This window comes from Oncorhynchus mykiss, chromosome 8, assembly GCF_057628025.1.
Source record: "Oncorhynchus mykiss isolate SJ-2025 chromosome 8, ASM5762802v1, whole genome shotgun sequence".
Taxonomy (NCBI): Eukaryota; Metazoa; Chordata; class Actinopteri; order Salmoniformes; family Salmonidae; genus Oncorhynchus; species Oncorhynchus mykiss.
The window spans coordinates 22444126-22465387 of NC_143029.1; the positions used below are offsets into that span (position 1 = coordinate 22444126).

The 21262-nt window shown below is 43.0% G+C and overlaps 3 protein-coding genes across 4 annotated transcripts in view; 2 read left to right on the forward strand and 1 right to left on the reverse strand.

Annotated features, from left to right (window-relative positions):
• LOC110529599 (cation-independent mannose-6-phosphate receptor) overlaps window positions 1-12754 on the reverse strand; it is a 33997-nt gene extending 21243 nt beyond the window's left edge. The window contains exons 1-18 of one of the 2 annotated variants that reach the window (XM_021611952.3): window positions 12356-12754; window positions 11582-11721; window positions 9066-9190; window positions 8455-8553; window positions 7289-7421; window positions 5338-5449; window positions 5063-5168; window positions 4689-4848; window positions 4273-4465; window positions 4039-4142; window positions 3716-3892; window positions 2693-2839; window positions 2289-2435; window positions 1523-1660; window positions 1203-1353; window positions 783-960; window positions 369-484; window positions 15-174 (exon numbers count right to left, since the gene is read on the reverse strand). In XM_021611952.3, the coding sequence (XP_021467627.3) occupies window positions 15-174; window positions 369-484; window positions 783-960; window positions 1203-1353; window positions 1523-1660; window positions 2289-2435; window positions 2693-2839; window positions 3716-3892; window positions 4039-4142; window positions 4273-4465; window positions 4689-4848; window positions 5063-5168; window positions 5338-5449; window positions 7289-7421; window positions 8455-8553; window positions 9066-9190; window positions 11582-11721; window positions 12356-12495 (2526 nt within the window). In that variant the 5' untranslated portion in view covers window positions 12496-12754. Of the gene's footprint in view, window positions 1-14; window positions 175-368; window positions 485-782; window positions 961-1202; window positions 1354-1522; window positions 1661-2288; window positions 2436-2692; window positions 2840-3715; window positions 3893-4038; window positions 4143-4272; window positions 4466-4688; window positions 4849-5062; window positions 5169-5337; window positions 5450-5910; window positions 6162-7288; window positions 7422-8454; window positions 8554-9065; window positions 9191-11581; window positions 11722-12355 lie in introns of those variants that run through there. The other variant, XM_090242935.1, reaches the window with a different exon arrangement.
• A 1442-nt stretch (window positions 12755-14196) lies between these two features.
• LOC110529600 (uncharacterized protein C1orf198 homolog) lies at window positions 14197-16876 on the forward strand. The gene is made up of 4 exons (XM_021611953.3): window positions 14197-14896; window positions 15351-15401; window positions 15517-16185; window positions 16355-16876. The coding sequence occupies exons 1-4, from the start codon at window positions 14591-14593 to the stop codon at window positions 16409-16411; spliced, it is 1083 nt and encodes a 360-aa protein (XP_021467628.3). The 5' UTR covers window positions 14197-14590; the 3' UTR covers window positions 16412-16876.
• A 413-nt stretch (window positions 16877-17289) lies between these two features.
• On the forward strand, window positions 17290-19570 carry LOC110529601 (C-type lectin domain family 11 member A). The gene is made up of 4 exons (XM_021611954.3): window positions 17290-17745; window positions 18053-18149; window positions 18247-18438; window positions 18570-19570. Exons 1-4 carry the CDS (start codon window positions 17635-17637, stop codon window positions 18968-18970), a joined length of 801 nt encoding a protein of 266 aa, XP_021467629.3. The 5' UTR covers window positions 17290-17634; the 3' UTR covers window positions 18971-19570.
• The last annotated feature ends 1692 nt before the right edge of the window (window positions 19571-21262 follow it).

Here is a 21262-nt window from a genome sequence, read left to right on the forward strand (position 1 = left end):
GCTTTTACACTAACCTGCTGAGGCTCGTATTTCATCTGGCAGACGGAGGCCTGGCGGTCACAGCCCTGCACGGCATTCAGAGGACGACACACATTGATGTAGTACTTCCTCAGGTTGTTAGGGTCAGACAGGTCCATGGCCTGCCAGTTCCTCCCTCCACTAGACAGTGAAAGACTGAGAGAGAAGACAGAGAGCGGAGGGTTACACACATTATTCTTCAAATATTGTTTCTTGTCTGCCTTCATTGGACATAACTAGGACAAATCATTTTTCTTGACCCCATGACCTGACCAGGACAAAGGAAGCTTTGTGGCCTGGGAAAACTCCTAGCCCTAGTCATAACATAACCTTGTGCAGGGAATTCTCACCTGGAGAGGTCGTACTGGTCCAGACTGTTGGGGTCTGTTACCACACACTCCTGTGGCCTCTCTGGACAGGCATAGGACGTATACCACCTGAAGTTATAGGTGTACTTGTCTTCTACCTGTGAGGATCAACATGGTTATGAATAATGGTACGTTCATGGTATAAATACTACAGGTGGAACAGTGCATTTGTGAAAGATATGAGGAACTACATATTAGAGATTGGATGAGATCTGTCAGCAGGACATATGCCCTGATCAAGACAGCTTGTCTGTCGAAACATTGGACATAAATATTTTTGCATCTGAACTCCTAGAGTGTGCGGCTCTCCTTTATTTTTTAACTGTTCCACTCCGCTAGCCAGCACCTCGCCTAAATAGGTATGCGTTACTTCTGCCTCTAGGACCCAGTCAGTACCTGAAACTCTGGCTTTCCAGCGCCGGCCTCTCGGTCACAGAGGAAGGAGATCATAGTGGAGCGAAGGGTGTGCTGCATGTTGTTGTACTGAGAGCCGTTATTGTAGGACAGCTTGATCATCCCGTCATAGTAGGACAGCTGAGAGTTAAACTCCCCCAGGCTCCATGAATTAGAGCCACTGTAGCAGACAGACACACCAAACATAAGAACAGAAGCTACAGTATATCCATCCATTACTTCAGACTAAACAGTCAGTCCATTCAGTCCTCCTCTAACCTCTGAACTCTGAAGCACATGTACGGACCCCAGGTATAGGCTTGATCCTATTTTCCTACCACTGTAATAGGGCACTTCCACCTATTATACATCCACAGGGATTTAGTATGACAAGAAGGGTTGATTTAAATGGTTAATACATGCCTTTGGTCCACTTGGCAGGCCCCAGCCTTCAGAGGGCATTTGGCTGCAGTGACAGAGCCACAGACGTTAATTAAGTAGTCATAATCTCCATTGGACATGTTGTAGAAGCCTCCTCCAGGTTTAGACAGGGGGGACAGATCAAATGAGAACCCTGGAGAGAGAAGACAAGAGAAAATTATAGTAACGCATCAAACAGCTACATTACATCTCCATAATCTAAACCTCCTGTCCTTGTCTCCCTGCTTCCATATGAAACAATATTAAAGTTCTGGACACATGGACACAAATTTCTGGTAGGCATCTGGTTCCATGTGACCTACCAGCTTTAGGGTCTTCCACCTTGCAGTTGTCCCCCTCTGTCCTGGACATGACGCAGGCTGCAGCCGTGTACCACTCAAACTCATACACACAGCCGTCACTGGACACACTCCGCATGATGGGGGCACTCTCTAGGTCACCTGGGTAGGACAGGGGGGGAGACGGGGGACACACAGAAAGTCAGGAGGAGTTGAACGGCTAGACTTTAAAGACAACATCAAGGTAGGACTAAAAAAAAGTCAAGTGTATTACCGGCTGGGCACATCAAGCTTAGATGATATCGCATATCTAACACCCACTATCGGCTTCCTAGGCTACAATGGAAAGTATTTTAGCCTGTAATGGACATTGTTTTGCAAACAGTAATTAACATTTTCAACATTTTATGTGCCGTGTTGGATCATTCAAGTGTTTTAACTTCTGTACAGCATAAGTGGTGATGCAGCCCAGGCTCCTAGTGAGTGCAGTGGTTTCTCAGGACAGGCTAGAGCTAGCAATGAGGAAGTGGAGCAGGCATGGAGCAGGCACGGTGCTCTCATGCTAAAAGGGGACATTGGCAGCACTGATACAGACTTGATCCTCTATCAAATCAGTAGACGACGTGAGACATTTGACAGAAGTACCGAAAGTAACAAAAATCCTAGTATCGAACCGTTTTTCATGTTCAATTATAAAAAAGGAACAACGTTTCGGTATAAAATGCAACACTACTTTCAGGCGAACAGTTGTTCACCTTGGACTCTGCAACTAACTATTTCTAACACTCACCTGGCTTGCACTTCAGAATCATGATGGTCTTGATTTTTGTGTGCTTCCTGCATTCTCCTCCCTCAGTGTATACCAGCTGTATGTCGTTGCTGTCAGTCTTGGTAGGGGAGGTGAGAAATTTGCCCAAGCTGATGACTTTTTCCTTTCCTAAAGGAGAGGATGGAATACATTTTTGAAAGGCAACAAACAAGCTACAACCTATAAGCCATCTTGGTCTCTCAGATTTGACAGCAAGTTGTCCGTGTACAGATAAGAGTCAGGGCCTGTATTCAGAAAGCGTCTCAGAGTAGGTCTAGACTCAGTTGTGCATTTTAGATCATAATGAACATGGGGGACCTGATCCTAGAACAGCACTCCTACTCAGACACTTTATGAAAACAGGCCCAGATCTTCTCCAGACGTACCCACTGCACAGATGGCAGCGTCCTCGGGGCAGGTGCTGGTGGCCCCCTGCTGGAGGACTTTGTGACACACATTGACGTAGTAGCGCATCCTGTCTGACTTGGGGGCATTGGCATCCACAGCCTCCCAGTTCTGGGCCGACTCAGACTCTGAAAGGCACAAGACAAGTTATGTGGTTTAGCATATACACTGACTATACAAAACATGCTCTTTCCATGGGACTGACCAGGTGAATCAAGATGAAAACTATGATCCCTTATCGATGTCACTTGTTAAATCCACTTCAAATCAGTGTAGATGAAGAGGAGGAAACAGGTTAAAGAAGGATATTGAACCCTTGAGACGTGGATTATGTATGTGTGCCATTCAGAGGGTGAATGGACAAGACAAAAGATTTAAGATCCTTTGAACAGGGTAAGGTCGGTGCCAGGTACAGCGGTTTGTGTCAAGAACTGCAATGCTGCTGGGTTTTTCACGCTCAACAGTTTCCCATGTCTCAAGAATGGTCCACCACCAAAAGGACATCCAGCCAACTTGACACGACTGTGGGAAGCATTGGAGTCAACATGGGCCAGCAACCCTGTGGAATGCTTTCGACACTTCGTAGAGTCCATGCCCCGATGAATTGAGGCTGTTCTGAGGGCAAAAGAGTGGGGTGCAACTCAATATTAGGAAGGTGTTCCTAAAGTTTGGTATACTCAGTGTACAGTATATACCTTTTTCGCCCCAATTTTGTGATATCCAATTGTGATCTAATTACAAACTTGTCTCATTGCAGCAACTCCCCAACAGGTTTGGGAAAGACGAAGGTCAAGTTATGCGTCCTCCGAAACAAACCTTAAATGTACATTTAAAAGGTATTAGGGCTCATACTCATCTTTCTGATCCCTTTTACTTAAAGTATAAAGCTGGAAGTCAAGGGGCTGGTCATTTACATTGATACATGCTGATCGTCAACTGGGATGGAAGCTGAAAGCAGTACTCAAGCTCTCTGCAAATGGAGATGATCCAGGACTCCATCTTACCAGGGTAACGTGTTAAGGTGGACAGATCATAATGCTTATAGTGTACAGTCTTGTTGTCTGTGACCATGCAGAGTAGATCCTCCGTCTCCTTGACACAGGCGTAAGCCGTCTGCCAGTCAAAGTAGTAGGTGCAGTCTGTCTCACCAGCAAACACAGGCGAGCCACGGCCACCGTTTCCTGAGAAACACACAAATAAGGAATAAGCTGGAATGTAATGGAAAAGACTTTAACCTGTCATTGGGGAGAGTCCTCTACAGCAGAAAACATTGTTCATTTAAAAAGGTCCTTGCTTTCTCCTTGGACATGCTATGGGTTATGCTCACCTGCTGTTTTGTTGCACTCAAAGTTGATGATGGTCATGCGTTGAAAGCCTGAGCTACACCTGCTCCCATCTGGATAGATCAGAGTCAGATCTCCATCAGAGTACCTGGAATAGAGAACAATAAAAAGGGACAATTGTTACAAATAAGGGGAAAAGAAGGAGAGAGAAGCTGAGATGGAGAAATATGAAGACAAGATATTTGTCAAGAAAAGATGTTTATTAATATTTTAAAAACCTTAGTGTTTGATTCATGTATCTCCCGGCAATCTTTTTGACATCTCCCGTTGCTTTGACTTGGCAGGTGGACACATAGTGCTGGTCGTCACCACACTCTCCTGCCTTGGTCTCCCCACACACATTCAGGTAGTAGAAATAGTTGTCCTTCCCATCGCTGCTCTTGTCCTCAGCCATATAGGGGTCGTCTGTAGCTACACACACAGAACGTGACACAGTGATATTGGTGATATATTTCAACACGTCATTCACTGTTAGAGGAACTATCATAAACTGTGAATAAAATTAGCCAGTCAGTGGGGAATTTGGACAGTCATATGAGTATTCATAGCATTACTTCCTTTTATTACGCAAAAAAAAATATGCATTGCCCAATGTTTCTCAAAGCCTGACATGCTCTGGGAATGGCAGACTCACGGCCGAGGGTGAGGTGGGTGAGGTCTATGTTGATGTCGTGCTGCTTGCTGGACAGGGTGCAGTTGTGACTCTCCAGGTAGTCTCTGTGGCAGGCATACTCCGTCACCCACTCTACCTCATACCTGCAGTTGGACTTGGCTGTCATCTTGGGGTCACTACCCTGTAATGGCAAGGTCACACATGACTAAAATGACATCTAACTGCCTAAGGGAGATCGTGTTGTTTAACCCAAAGTGTTTCAATTTAGGTTGACATGTGAAGCATACTTCTATTTTATGAAATACACTATTCTATGTATTAATACTTTCTGTAGCATGATGAATAGTGTGATCAATAGGGGATCCACGGGACAGACACCCAGGCTTCCGTCTTACCTCCTGCCTGCGTGAGGGGCAGATAAAAGTGATGGTGACAGCAGGGTTATGGCCACTGCAGAAGTCCGGCGGGCTGACTGAGGCTCCCTCATATCGCAGCCTCAATCTGACACCGTAAGAAAGAGAGAAGTCAGCAGCTCAGCAAGGCAACGCAGCTCTGGAGCTGGTCGATAGCCAAGAGGTCAAAATTAAGCAAATACTAAGACTAGAGACAGAGGCTGCTAGCTAGCAATTAGCATTGCCTGTGTTTATGTATGGCTTTAGCGTGGCTGTACCGGTCCTTGAAGATCAGCTCTAGCTGGGTAGTTGGTAGGCCCATGCTGAAGGAGCCATTGCTGGTGGTCAAGCAGGCAGCAGAGCCTGCGGGGCAGGGGCTCTCTGGTCGGTCTGTAGAGGGCGCAGAGGTGAGATGAATTAGCCTAGGGATTAAGAGTGTTGTGCCAGTAACCGAAAAGGTTTCTGGTTCGATTCCCTGAGTTAACAAGGTGAAACATTTGTCGATGTGCCCTTGAGCAATTATGAACACTTAGGTTGGAGTCATTAAAACTCGTTTTTCAACCACTCCACAAATTTCTTGTTAACAAACTATAGTTTTGGCAAGTCGGTTAGGACAACTACTTTGTGCATGACGCAAGTGATTTTTCCAACAATTGTTTACAGACAGATTACTTCACTTCAAATTCACAATTTCAGTGGGTCAGAAGTTTACATACACTAAGTTGACTGTGCCTTTAAACAGCTTGGAAAATTACAGAAAATGATGTCATGGCTTTAGAAGCTTCTGATTGACAAAAAGTATGTAAATTAGCCTATTGGAGGTGTACCTGTGGATGTATTTCAAGGCCTACCTTCAAACGCAGTGTCTCTTTGTTTGACATCATGGGAAATCAAAAGAAAATCAGCCAAGACCTCAGAAAAACAATTGTAGACCTCCACAAGTCTGGTTCATCCTTAGCAGCAATTTCCAAACGCCTGAAGGTACCACGTTCATCTGTACAAACAATAGTGCGCAAGTATAAACACCATGGGACCATGCAGCCGTCATACCGCTCAGGAAGGAGACGCGTTCTGTCTCCTAGAGATTAACGTACTTTGGTGCGAAAAGTGTAAGTCAATCCCAGGACAGCAGGAAAGGACCTTGTGAAGATGCTGGAGGAAACAGGTACAAAAGTATCTATATCCACAGTAAAACGAGTCCTATAATCGAGCCACTGCTCCAAAACCGCCATAAAAAAGCCAGACTACGGTTTGCAACTGCACATGGGGACAAACATTGTACTTTTTGGACAAACATTGTCCTCTGGTCTGATGTAACAAAAATAGAACTATTTGGCCATAATGACCATCGTTATGTTTGGAGGAAAAAGGGGGAGGTTTGCAAGCCGAAGAACACCATACCAACCGTGAAGCACAGGGGTGGCAGCATCATGTTGTGGGGATGCTTTGCTGCAAGAGGGACTGGTGAACTTCACAAAATAGATGGCATCATGAGGTAAGAAAATTAGGTGGATATATTGAAGCAACATCTCCAGACATCAGTTAAAGCTTGGTCGCAAATGGGTCTTCCAAATGGACAATGACCCCAAGCATACTTTCAAAATTGTGGCAAAATGGCTTAAGGACAACAAAGTCAAGGTATTGGAGTGTCCATCACAAAGCCCTGACCTCAATCCTATAGAAAATGTGTGGGCAGAACTGAAAAAGCGTGTACGAGCAAGGAGGCCTCCAAACCTGACTCAGTTACACCAGCTCTGTCAGGAGGAATGGGCCAAATTCACCCAACTTATTGTGGGAAGCTTGTGGAAGGCTACTCGAAACGTTTGACCCAAGTTAAACAATTTAAAGGCAATGCTAGCAAATACTAATTGAGTGTATGTAAACTTCTGACCCACTGGGAATGTGATGAAAGAAATAAAAGCTGAAATAAATCTCTATTATTATTCTGACATTTCACATTCTTAAAATAAAATGGTGATCCTAACTGACCTAAGACAGGGACCTATGTCAGGAATTGTGGAAAAACTGAGTTTAGATGTATTTGGCTAAGGTGTATGTAAACTTCTGACTTCAACTGTGTCTGTCTGTCTGTCTGTCTATATATACACACACATTATTTATTTTAAGAATGTGAAATTAAGTATATATATATATATATATATTAATAATAATAATATATATGTATAATTTCTTATTCATAAAACAATTGAGCACAGTAAAGAAACTCACTTAGGCTTCTGCATATGTTAATATAAAAGTCAACTTCATCATCCGAGTCATCCACCAGGTAACCATCTGTGAGTTTGATGAGTGGGTTCAGGTCATGCTTTTTCCCATCCGTGTCAAAGACATAGCAAGGGACCTAGACAGAGTGAAAGAGTAAAGAATTACAAAATCCCAGGATTGATCGTCTTCTATTTTCAGTTTGTTCTGGACTGGTACCTACTATAACTGAAATCCAATATACACTGAGTATACCAAACATTAGGAACACCTTCCTAATATTGAATTGCACCCCCCTTTTGTCCTCAGAAAAGCCTCAATTCATCAGAGCATGGACTCTACATGGTGTCGAAAGCCTTCATTTCCATTTTCCATTTAGTTATTTAGCAGACTCTTATCCAGAGCAACTTAGAGGACCAATTAAAGTTAAGTGCCTTGCTCAAGGGCACATTGACCAGTTGTTCAACTAGTTGGCTCGGGGATTCGAACCAGCGATCATTAAGTTACTGGTCCAATGCTAGGCTCTCTGCCGCCCTAGAGATGCTGGCTAATGTTGACTAAAATGCTTCCCACTGTTGTGTCAAATTGGATGTCCTTTGGGTGGTGGAACATTCTTGATACACACAGGAAACCGTTGAGGGTGAAAAATCCAGATGTGTTGCAGTTCTTGACACAAACCGGTGCCCCTTGCACCTACAACCATACCCCGTTCAAAGGCACTTAAACATTTTGTCTATTCACACTCAAATGGCACACATACACAATCCATGTCTCAATTGTCTGAAGTCTTAAAGATCCTTCTTTACCTGTGTCCTCCCTTTCATCTACAATGATTTGAAGTGGATTTAACAATTGACATAAGGGTTGTCATGGAAAGAGCATGTTGTTTTCTTTACTCATTGTAATATTGGAATGACTTTACATTTAAATTAAACATTTCCTTTATTCTATTCATTTTTTTTCTTTAAACAAGAGACAGCAAAGGACTTGCTGAGAACTCGTGATTTTCCACAGTGTGAATGTGCTCATCACATACTCACCTCCCCCACACACAGTGGGATCACCGATGCCTTACACACTGCCACTGAGTCACACGCGTCTGCACACACATCACAAATGGGTGACATACACACATCCTGCCCTGACAGCTGCAGACCACAATTCAGACATACCTCTTTATTGGGCTTGTATTTATCCTTTTTGCAGGCTGCATATGTTCTCCATTCAAAATAATGAACACACTGGGCCACAGTGACAAACTCTGGTGTTCCCTGGGGGTAAGAGCACAAATATAGTTCAAGTTGACATACTGTACAAGTTGACATACTATACAGGTACTATACTATACAGGTTTACCGTTTACTCAATCTTAGAACTGCTACAGTAGACGTGGCATCCTACAAGGAAGTCACTACTTGAGGAACTGGACTGGCAGCATGATTACTGTGTTTGTAGGAGCTTTGCTGCTGAACAATCACATGGTCACACTTATCAACAAGCAGGCCTGGTATTGTTTTTTTTAAATAAAAGATAGGAGAGCATTGTATGATAGTTAATATGTTTCTCAATAGAACTTCAAATGTTCAAATAAAGAAACTACCACAGAGTGGTTGCAGTTTCATTACACCACCAGACTGACAAAGAACAATGCTTAGTGATGAAATTATTCTCTAACTACAACCCACAAGTGTGGTTTGACAGGAAATTCATAATCAGCTTCCTATACATACATTTCCCCGTGACTACACTTCATTTGTAATGACAGGTGCTACTGGTGACTAACCATAGTCTTTCCACACTGGAAACTGATGCTGCTCTGGACATTAGTATCGCTACTGCCTGGGCACTTCTCAGTGCTGTTGAAATCTATCACGCTGCTCCCAGTCACCTTCTTTAAGGACAGATCACCTGGAAATAGAAGTGGATGAGTGAGAAGCATGCCTCTTAAACATGCAAATGCTGAGACAAGTAATACAATTGTTTAAGAATTTGTTTCAGTACGCTATGCTGAACCATGTACTCCCTGCAAAACAAACTCAACAATTCATTAAAACCTTAAACTTTCCCAGTGGTTTCTTGTGGATGATTAATACAGGTTTCAACTGAATCTGAAGCCTCCACCAATTCTCCCAGGCCCTACAGCGGTGGGGTCAAAGCATTACGCCACAGGGTCTGGAAGGGTTCGTAGTTGAGGCCATTTTTCTGCTGAGCTGTCTGGCCCTGTACAGTCCAGACAGATAAACAGCATGGGAGCATGACCTACTGGACAACACTGCCCGTCTCTGTCTGCTCTGCCAACAGCCTGGCGCCTGGGCTGGGTCCATACTTACAGTTACAGCTAAACTCCAACCAGAGAGAGTGAGAACAAACTTTTTGACCAGTTATTACCTCAAAGACACTGTATTTTCCCATCTAACCACATTGGATGGGGTTTCTGTTATTGTGTTTTGAAGGAGCAGAATCCAGCAAGGACTAACTGCTTTACACAGCACAAAACACCTTCTCCGATGTAGGTAAAAAGGTTTAGGGTGCAACACCAACAGCAAAGCTTTATGTAATGATAAGTAGGGCATTTCTATTTTACTATCGCTTGTCCAGATAGCACTGTATAAACAGACACTGCTATTAGCTTTCATTGATTTTACTGTATTTTGACCACAGAGACTGAATCCACTGCTGTGTTAGTGAACACTGTCACACTTACAAGTCCTATTTTAATTCCCTTCATGCACCATGCTGAATCGCTCTTATATCATTAGATATCTTTAGTTTGCATGCATGACTAAGTCGCTTTGGATAAAAGCGTCTGCTAAATGGTACATATAATATATATACATATATGGCCTAAATGAAAGCTATTCAGCAGAACATGGAGCTGATATATTGCTACTCAGCTGACCCAGTAACATAAATTACTAAACAATAGAGGTGACCTGGAAGCTTCAATTGCATATCATGCAAGGTCAATTGCCTGCATGCAAGCAGCCTGGTTGAATTCAGAGGAACGCTGTGTGAGAAAATCTATGCTTGCAAATTGTCTGTTCCATGCTTATCATAGCGTAAAGGCACAGTCATGTGAACAGGCAGCTCCTCTGGTTCACCTTTAACCTCCTTTGATTATTCCAACACAAAAGACATAGGTTAGTCACTCGTTATCAGCATTAGGTCCGTCACAAGAGCCCCTTCCTATCCTACTCTGACACTCGGAGCTTGTTGAGTTGAGCCCAGGGTGCAATACTAGCTGCAGGCATTTCTCTCATGTAGACTTTAATCACGACCCGACTTTGTTTCACCCTGAGCGCAACCAAACACAGATTAGGCAATGAGTGAAGGTCGTGGTCAAGTGTCCCAGGCTGGGACTTGTTGTGATGATCATGTTTTGGAATAGTCTAGTCCAGTAACCCTGTTCTCTGACATGGCCTCCTTACAACGCAGATTCATTTGAACACATTAATTTGAGCTGAAAAAATGATGAGTAAGTCCAGGTAAACCACAAAACATGTATAGCCAAAACAGCTAGCCTATACTTGTCAAGGAAAACCACTTCTCTGAAATGCTTAGCTACGTCAGCACTAAAGTGAAGCAAAGCCAAGTATTAAGTGTGATTAAATTAGTTTGATATCAGTGCTTCCTCTGTTTACAGCAAAAGCTGAGGATAAGACTCCTGTTTTTTCAGTTGGGGGATTTTAATGACATCCATTAGCAAATAGTACTGGAAAATGTGTCATCATTGAGGAACAGTTTGATAAGATAAACTCCCAGCAAAAGTTTGCCTACCTTTTAAGTTTTGTTTGGATTGAACAGACCCTAATCATTGACCTTTCACCAAATCATAATGCAAACTTTGTATTTTATAACAAATTGTGTCTCTTCACAAAACTGCATTAAACCAACACCTCACTGAAACAAATCAACTGAATCAATGGACATTGACTTGACTGGCATCTGACTGGAATCCTTTCAGGCCCATCCTTACTTCGGGGTGCTCGTGGTGTTATTGCTGACTCCCACTGTGTCCTGGCAGCAGCATATACTACAGTGATCTATTCTACAGCAGCAAAACATTCTGCCTAATCAGCAGGCCAGATCATCAGATGCCAACCTCACTTAATGAACCCTTAGCACATCCTCCTAACAGCGGCAGGGCCCTGTGCTGGAATTAGGGCCAATAGTTTTCCCTGAGCATAAGTTACCAGACCGGGAAAAACTCCAGAGCCTTGTAATAGGTTACAAGGGCCAACCTGGTACTGACCAGGTCACATTGTCAGGGAAAACACTTGTCCCTAATTATATACTCACCCACTGACTGGTTATTTTGACTGGTGAGGTTGTTGGCACAGACAGCACTGCCGGCCCCACATCCAGTGTGAGGTGAGGAGTCACAGAGCTTCAGTGTGTATTTTACTTTGTTGTCTTGGTCTATAGCCTCCCATTTGTAACTGTAGGACAAGGAGACAGAATAAAAAAAAATCATAATAGTTGTTGAAATACATTTGCAATCATTCACACCAGCTCAACGTTAACATAACTAAACAGTACACGGTTTATGTTTTATCTATGCGTCCTCAGAAAACATAGTACAAAAATAAATGAATATGCAGTTCCAAATATGATCACAGCAACGTTTTCATGACTCAGAAATCAATCACCATATATGGTGGCTATTATGTACATAACATTAGCCTACAATTTTCTTTCCAAACAAACAACTCGTGACGCTTCTGTCTATCCACCGACCTCTTCCAGATGCCAGTTCTATTTTAAGCCGTATGTTCTCACAAGTAGAGTCTCATAATAAATACCGTGGTCAGCCAACTGACTACACACCACCTTTCTATCCAAACAACTGCCTTGTAAAACCAGGTTCAGGGGCTACGCCAGATGAGGAGCATCTGACAATGGAGACACAATACTGTTTCCATCCTCATATGTATATCATTGTTCTGTGCCACTCTAAATTAACTGTATAAGCTGCATTTGTTGCTAAATACCCTTCCCATTTCTGAAGAAGCTTCATACCCTCTTCTTTACTGTCATGAGAATACGCGAGTGAGCGGTGCCTCCATACTTTACCTGCAGAGGTCTTGGTACCAGAGGCTGACATCAGAACCCGCTGTGCCGGAGGGAAATGTAACCAGGACCGTTGTGATCGAAACAAGTAACATTACTATTTTCCAAGGCACAGCCTTGTTACAATTGCAAAGCGAGTGCATGTTTTGTATCCAGTATTATAAACTAGAGCATTATGTCCGACATGATACAGCAAAAGTCCGCTGGTAGTCTTCAGCAGGAACTGGGTGAATCACATGACAAACTGAACACATGATAGAAGACGTCACGTGGTATGACCTTCCACGAGTCATCGTGAACAACGCGTTCACGTTATGACGGAGTGATTGGAGGAACGACTTGTCTACTTCAGAGGAACGACTTGGAGCGTTCAAGTGCCTCGGAGCACGAATGGAACGCAATAACCATTCTACCAAATAATAATTTGGTGGGTGCTTATATTTCTCCTATTGGAAATCGATTTTGTTGCATAGCCCACTCTCCCAGAGACACCTCAGATAGTGTGGTCATGGCCAGGGTTTGCCATTATCAACTGCAACATTAACTTTCGTTTGATTGGCTACCTGCCGCCCTGGTAGGTGATGTCAGATTTCAGAATGTGTGAAATATCAGGGTCCAGAGATCACACCCGAGTTTCCTAGTCATAATTATGAGTTGGAGGAGTTTTCACTTGGATTTTTCCACCACCATGCTAGGGTGGCTAATGCTACTACCTGATGTTGTAGTGCACTTCAGTCAGGGTTACGCCTTGAGCACACCGACAGTGTATTTGCGCAGAATGGTACACAACATTATCTGGATATGCATGCAACAAAATTTCAACATGAACCCTCTGCTACCATTTCTCTCAAGCCATCTAAGCATACAGTTTGCATACGTTCGATAAATCCAATTTATGCAACGCAATGCTGCAAGGCAAACGCAGCGTTGCATTGGAAATAAATGTACTTCTGGTGTACCAAAACACTGTTGGTGTGCAACATCCGGAAGTTGTCAGAAAATGGTGGTGGAAATCTTTGTTTTATTAAGATGTAAGCATTTTCCCTGTTTTCCCCCCAACGGTGAGCCATTAAATCGAGTTAAGGAGGAAATCGACTCCTTTGCAGCCTTAATGGATGATAGGGGTGTAGAGCCGGCTGAATACATTCCATTTGGACGGTACAATGAAATAACTCAATATCGCCATCTGTGGGACTTTGAGTAATCTTATCATAGCACTGGCAAACCATGGTTGACCAGTGGTGTGTGTAAACCCTTGATGACTAAGGGGGAGCTGTATTGAAGCCAACGTGCTCTTATTGTCTACATTCGTTTTTGACACGTTTATTCTTTTACAGGCACTTAATGCATACTATTATATTATGTTAGCTAAACACATTTAAAATTAATAAATATACAAAAAACATTTTCTTTAAAGTATATTTTTTTGGGAGTGCTAATGTTACTGTCCCCACTACAGCAAAAATACTTAAATACTAAATACATTTAAATACTGTAGATTTCCATTAATTCCTACGGAGGACTGCTCATACTAGGGAGTGCTTACGTGGTGAGTCAGTGGCTTCAAAGCCTCTCGGTGGCCAATAACATAGCATCAACAATCCAGGGTTTATATAAATCATTGTGCTTGACCAACTCCCTGACGAAAATGTCTGACTTTTATCCCATCATAAGAAGGTTCATGAACATTATAGTAGCCTATTCTAATGATATGGCTGCAAATGAGTGGTCGCGTTCCACTGCTCAGACGTTGCATCAACCAATGATTACGGCTAAGTCGTCGACTGTGTCATAGACTGACAGTTGCCGCGTTCAAATCATTTGGGAACTCTGAAATCTCAGACGTATGACTTTAGTTTGTTCAAGACAAATGGGAACTCGGGGGAAAAAAAACTAGCTCCGACTGGGAAAAAATATTTTTACGGCCACCCAACTGGGAATTCCAAGTTGGAAACTCGGGCATCTTTCTAGAGCTCCAACTTTCCGACCTGAAGATGACTGACGTCATCATTTGACCACATTCTTTTTTTCGGTGAGTTCCCCGTTATCTTGAAAGTACCAAGGTTGCTATAACATTTGATGGTGTTAGCTGATTTTTAAAATAGCTACCTATTCAGGTGTTGTAATATTTGGCATGCATCAGCAAGGCAGAGGAACGCGCTCATTATTGTTGCATTCGTACGTCATCAATGACCGCTCCCTTTCAACGCTTAGGAATGCTGTACAGCTGGTCGGAAAATGGCTGCTGCGACTATGGCAGGGGCCGATGCCCATAGGATGGAGCAGAAAAAGTTGGAGTATTTCTCCTCCATTAACTCCATGGCCAGGAAAATAATGCAAGAAAGGGAGAACATCAAGGAGAGACATGGACCCGATTGGGAGAAAATGACACCGAATGAACAAGACAGCGCCATCGACAATGGAATGATGGACCCACATATTCGTGCTCGATATGCTATGCATAGGGTTGACCGAGAAGAAGTCATTTGTTATCCTAAATTGCTCATTCAGACCGGACAGAAAATTGTCCATTTTGGTGTTGAGGTATGGACTTTTACCCGATTTGCATTGGTAGCCACATATCTATTTCCTATAGAATGATATACGTTTTCTCGCATGATTCCAGCTAGCTAAAATGGCTAACACACGAATTTGGTTAGCCACGACCGAGATTTGGGCTGGTAAACATCATACCAGTAACAAAACAATGCAAGAGATCGAGATGGATCAGATGGCACTTTTCAACATGGTCTTCCCCATGGTATATACGGATGGGCATTTGTATAATAACATGCTCTGTCTGATTAGGAAAATCTGGGAAACTAGCTATTTTTGTTTTGCTGTCAATTGATTCACTGGATTATCAAAACACTCAGCCAGCTAGTGCAGTCCTATAGTCCATTAACCTGACTGGCAGTGTTTCTGCATGTGAAGCGAGTAGTGGTTTGTCACTAATCATCACACTTTGATGAAAACATCTGTTTTTGTTCAATTTCAGGACATAACTTGGCAAGATGAGCACTCTGCCCCATTTTCCTGGGAGACCAAGGTGTGTATGACTGTGCCCATGTTGTATTCTACCATTCACAAGATTACCTTATATTGATGTAGCTACAGTACACATTTTATTTTTGATCAACACAGTATCTCCTCTCTCTTTACAGAGCCAGTTGGACATCAGCCTGACAACAGGGGAATCTGTGCAGGGCATCTCCTCTTCAATCGCTAACTACAAGCCAACTAATGTCACCCAAAGCAGCCAGCTGAGCAAGGTGTCCAATGGCGAGAGCCTCGGCCTGGGCAGGAAAGAGGAGTCCTCCTCCTTCTGGAAGATCAGTGCTGAGAGATCCAGGCTGGAGGGTGAACAGGCAGACTTCCAATCCCTAACCCCCAGCCAAATCAAGTCCCTGGAGAAGGGGGAGAAGCCACTGCCCTCCTACCTTCGTCAGGAGCCCACCCCCAAGGAGGCAGAGGAGAGCCCACCCCCGGTACGGGTGACCTCGCAGAGATCCCCCAGGCCGCCTGCACCTCCTCCCCCTGTGCCCATTGGTGTGTCCCCCCCAGCAGCCATAAGTGTGACCCCTATGAGCATGACTCCTACCCCTGCTCTTATCAGTGTGTCGTCCACTATGGCTGGCTGGGAGCACGCTCAGAGCACCCTCCCCTCAGTCAGCAACACAGTGGAGGACGTCTTCACTCCAGGGCTGGCCAAGAAATCCCCGGGGCTGCCCACCAATTCCCCTGCCCGCTCAGGCAACACTGCCAGAGAGAGAGAGGAGAAGGCTGCTGCTCAGTCTGAGTCGCAACTGGCCACCAGTCCCACCTTCGCTCAGGTGAACAACCCATTGTGGTTTGATACTTGATCCAGAAAAATTGGCAACAGCATTTACCTGTGTAGTAACAGTCTAATTACTCTGTATTACATGTTGTTACATAGTACATTTACTTCAAGTTGTGTTCTGTACTGTTCTAATTGAATGTTCTTTTTTTTTCTCCTACCAGTTTAATACCAGCAGTAACGTCCTGAAGACCGGATTTGACTTTCTTGACAACTGGTAACAGCGGCTTCAAGTAACAACATTGAGTGACTGGATCAACTCAACACTAGAAGGACCATTGTGATGACCATTTTAATACATGTATTAAGGAAAGCCAACAATTGAACTGACGATGTCTATTTATCCTAAATGGCTTTTTATGGCATATCTCACTACGTGTGCTTTTGATTCCCCACTGCCAGAACCCGCACCCTCCAGCTGTTACATTTACCTTTTTTACTCTGACCTCGTACTAGTGCTAAGCATTACTGTAGTGTACACTAATGAGAAGCACTCAAAGCGGTATGTTTAGAAAGACAGCATGTTAAGTGATTTATACCACTTGCAATATAGATCTACAACCATTTTACATTACAAGAGTGCTATTTTACAGAATTTTGTATGTAAATTATATTTACTGTATGCTATATTGCACTCATAGATTTTGAAAACTTGGATTCAAAGCAAATAAATTATAGAGAATGAAGTCGTTGTTCTGGGATTGTACATTTTTTTTGATTCGGTGACAATATCAGTCCACAATGTGGCAGCAGAGATCTTGGTTCAATTGAGAACATCTCACAAATAGAGAATGAACTGTCTGAGCAGACCCTGATAAAATGGAAAGGTAAAACCAGCAAAGAATCAGACATATGTCTGTGTTGGTTAAGTTACTCCAAGTGTACTGTAAAAAAACATGCTTATGGAGAATACTGGACATCCTATTTTTGCGTTGTACAGTTATCCTCAGCAATCTGTATGAAAATTTCAGTTTTGCCTCACACTCACCCCTTTCAGTGTCTGGCAGTAGCCACACCCCAAACATCCTAGCAGACCTAGCTAGCTCATGTCCAAGTTCTGTGGAATGGAAAGTATGATTTTTGTGGCATTTTAACTGGCATTCCTCCTGTCTGCCATGACTTCAGCACATAGGGATACATTGACTCTCTCCTTTCCCCTGCAAATTTACTCACCACAATCATTGCCTCTACTACTGTGATTTATTTACACTGGCAAATCCTCATGTTCGCCGTTATAAAAGTGGACTGTATTAATAGGAACATGTGTGCCACCAAAGGTCCACCTCTAAAAGTGCACTGTTAACACAAAGCGTGGAAGTGGGAGGTGATAGGAAAAGCAGGTTTCCTGTTGTTGGGGAGTCAGAACGACAGGAGAGAGTGAGATTGAGAGAGAGGGGGCACGACAGAGGGATACCGAGAACAACCAAAGTTATTACAGGGTAAAATGGGAATAGCAGCCATCCTAGTCATCGTCTTGTGTATGTGTTCACTCAGCTTTACTGATCTGGACAGCGGCACCAAAGATGGAGATCCTTTCGACGCAACACCATCTGAGGTGAGGACTTGTACTCGCTTGAAGATTTTGAGCTAAGACATAAAATCAGTTAAGGCGGTATAGTAGCACATTGTTAGCGCAGTAAGAATGGAATGAATTCTCCAGATGCACATAAACTCAAATAGAGTGCTGTAACATTTTCATTATGTTGTCCTTATTGCATGGAAACCCCTAGACTAGTTTTATGTCTTTTTAACTCTAGTGTATTTTTAGTGGAGGTATTTAGTGTAACAGTACACTATAATGGAAATCAGTGGAGGAGCTGGAGTATTGGTTGCAAATGTTTTACCCTCACTGTTCCCTTCAGAACCCAGAGACTCAGGGGAAACAGGCAAGAGAAGACTTACCGGAGGAGCAAGAGCCCAGTCCTGTCTCAGACTTTGACAACACATACAACTATATTTGTATGTCTGCACAGACTCAACAAAAGTTATACACTACACACTATACAAATTATTGCTGAATTGATAGACATAACTTCTGAGGTTTTCTCTTAAACAGTGTCCAGGCTGGCAGCAATGGATCAGGCCATCCACAGACTGAATGTCGGCCACTACACCCTGGACGTGAAGGTGACCCAACTGTTGGACAGAGTGTCCCGGCTGGACGGCACCCTCGGGGAGGTAGAGGAGACCATGCAACAGATATCGCTCCTCACGAAAGAGAACCGCAAGGAGATTGGCCGCTTGGAGGGTATGTCTGCACTCTGCATACCTCCCTTGAACTTTTTACTCTCAATAGTTCAAATGTTTTAAAATGGAAGGATGAAAAAACATTATAAAATCATGAAAAACTAAAGGTGAAACGTTTCCTCCTCTTTCTAGGCTGTCAGAAGGGCCGACGGGTGGGGTATAAGTGCTATCTGGTGTACCGCACATACGAGACGTATGCAGGGGCAGCCCAGAAGTGCCTGGAGCGGGGTGGAAGGATGGCCATGCCTCGGGACAGGAAGGAGCAGGAGGCCTTGGCAGACTACGTCAAGGCTTTCTTTCAGCCAGGGAACTGGCCTGTGTGGCTGGGCATCAATGACCTGCGCTCTGAGGGACTCTACCTGTTTGAGGACAACACACGCGTCACCTACTTCCAGTGGCGCAAGCACTTCCTCTCCAGCCAGCCGGACGGAGGCAAGCGGGAGAACTGTGTGGCCATGGCGTCAGATGATGGGGACTGGTGGGACAACTATTGTGACAGGAATATGTCTTACCTCTGTGAGTTTGATGCCTAATCCTTTTCTTCAAACTTTTGACAAGTATCTGACATTTCAGAAACACAAATCCAGCCAAGCTTGACGAAAATGTACCTAGTAGATAATCTACTATGAGTAGTTGTCTATCTTGTTATATAGTAAAATCTTTTGTTTTTTTGTTTGTTTGTTTAAAAAGCAATAGGGGATGTCATTGATCCACAAAGAAGTGGGTTGTAATCTATATATCATACTGTTCAATACTCAAGAACATTTTAGTTTACTAGCTGATGGTGCTTGTGTTGAATAATAATCCATAACACATTTAACATACTGTTAAAAAAAAGAAAACAGTATCAAACCCATGGCCTAACATACTGCACAGACAGACAGTGGTCATCTTAGTCCACACTGAAAAAATAAATATATACGTAATTTATTACTCACTCTAAGCTACGCAAATGTCTTTGGCTGAATACGGAATACTTTGGATGGAATATTTAATCTAAAATTGGATTAGCAAAATATTTATTCAGTTTATCATGATTAAAAGCATACAATGTTATTACTGTACTTTTTCACAGTTAATGTAAACAGAATAGTTCCAGGACAAATATTGGCCAATAAAATATTTGAAAATGCTCGGTCACAGTATCATGATCAGATTTGTTTTACTCATAAAGTCAGTGATTATCCTTAAAGGGGCAGTGCAGTCAAAAACGTGATTTCCAGTGTTTTTTTACACAGTGTACAAAACATTAAGAACACTGTCCTAATATTGAGTTAAACTCAATTGTCTCAAGGCTTAAAAATCATTATTTAACCTTTCTCCTCCCCTTCATCTAGACTGATTGAAGTGGATTTAACAAGTGACATCAATAAGGGATCATAGCTTTCACCTGAATTCGCCTGGTCAGTCTATCATGGAAAGAGCATAATGCTTTGTACACTCAGTTTATATTTCCACACTATGAGGTTGGAATAATACTGTGAAATTGTGACATCACCAGGTGGTATAAGTTAATTAAGTGATAATGTGATAATGACACGGGTGTTGTCAGGCCTGAGACGAACCGTGCCAATATATCATCCAAAACACCAGCTTCGAGCGGCCGGTTGGTCGTTCGTTCTATTGGTTCGGTTGCCAGAGATGCGACCCAGTCGTTCAGTCTTTTGTTATGTATCTATGGACGCAACTCAGTCGTTCGTTCTAAATGTTCCATTGCCATACTTGCTGGCAATGTTCTTTAAAAAATAAAACATAAACATAAACACAAAAAAAACATAAACATGTTATTTAACCTTTAATCATGCAAGTCAGTTAAGAACAAATTCGTATTTACAATGACGGCCAATTGTGCTGGGCCAATTGTGCGCCGCCCTATTGAACTCCCAATCATGGCAGGATGTGATACAGCCTGGATTCGAACCAGGGACTGTAGTGACGCCTCTCGCACTAAGATGCACTGCCTTAGACTGCTGAGCCACTCGGGAGTTCTTATCCATTGCTCGTTAGATAGCCGGATAATTCACTGTTACGTCAAACAGTGCAGCCTGAATAACAGCATAGTAGCTGCATTTGCGTTTGTTTAAGCTGTTTTCTGTGACATTTATTTGGATACATCCATAACAATGAGCTAATGATGCACGATTTCGCCTGGCGTAGAAAATGTGCTCTCTCGTCAGGACACTTGTTCAGAGGAGCTAGCCAACAACACAGCTAACACAATCACTTCAAACTGAAGCTGGAAAGACAGCAAATTAGCTGCACTTTGATTCGTTTTACCTGCTTTCTATTGATAGTTATTTGCATATATCCATAAAAATAATGCTGATTCGTGATTTCGACTGGCTGAGAAAAGGTGCCTGTCTGTCTCATCCCGACACGTCCATTACTATGGAATATCTGGAGATCTAATTTGAATATTGAAACAATGTTGCAAACGTCGGAGAGACAGACAAGGTTTATACAAATCTCTGCTGTTGAAAACTTAATGTTAGTCTAAAAGAAATGTGAGATAATGTCTAGATGCTTTTTATAGTGGCGATTAAGTTTAAACAGCGCCTGGCCGGGCTGATTAGCCAGTGAATTGCACAGTCAGATGGGACAGAGTAAATAGGCATTTTAACATCATGGAAATAGACACCGGCTGGAATGCGGTTTTAACCAATCAGCATTCACGATTAGACCCACCTGTTTTATAATATACCAATAACAAAGAGTTTGCCCTCTTCTCTGCCAATAACAGCTAGTTTTCAGGTTACACAACTCCCATTAGGCTCCTCCAATTAGGCCCCTCTCTCAGACCACTCCCAGACAGCCCTAGCTAAATT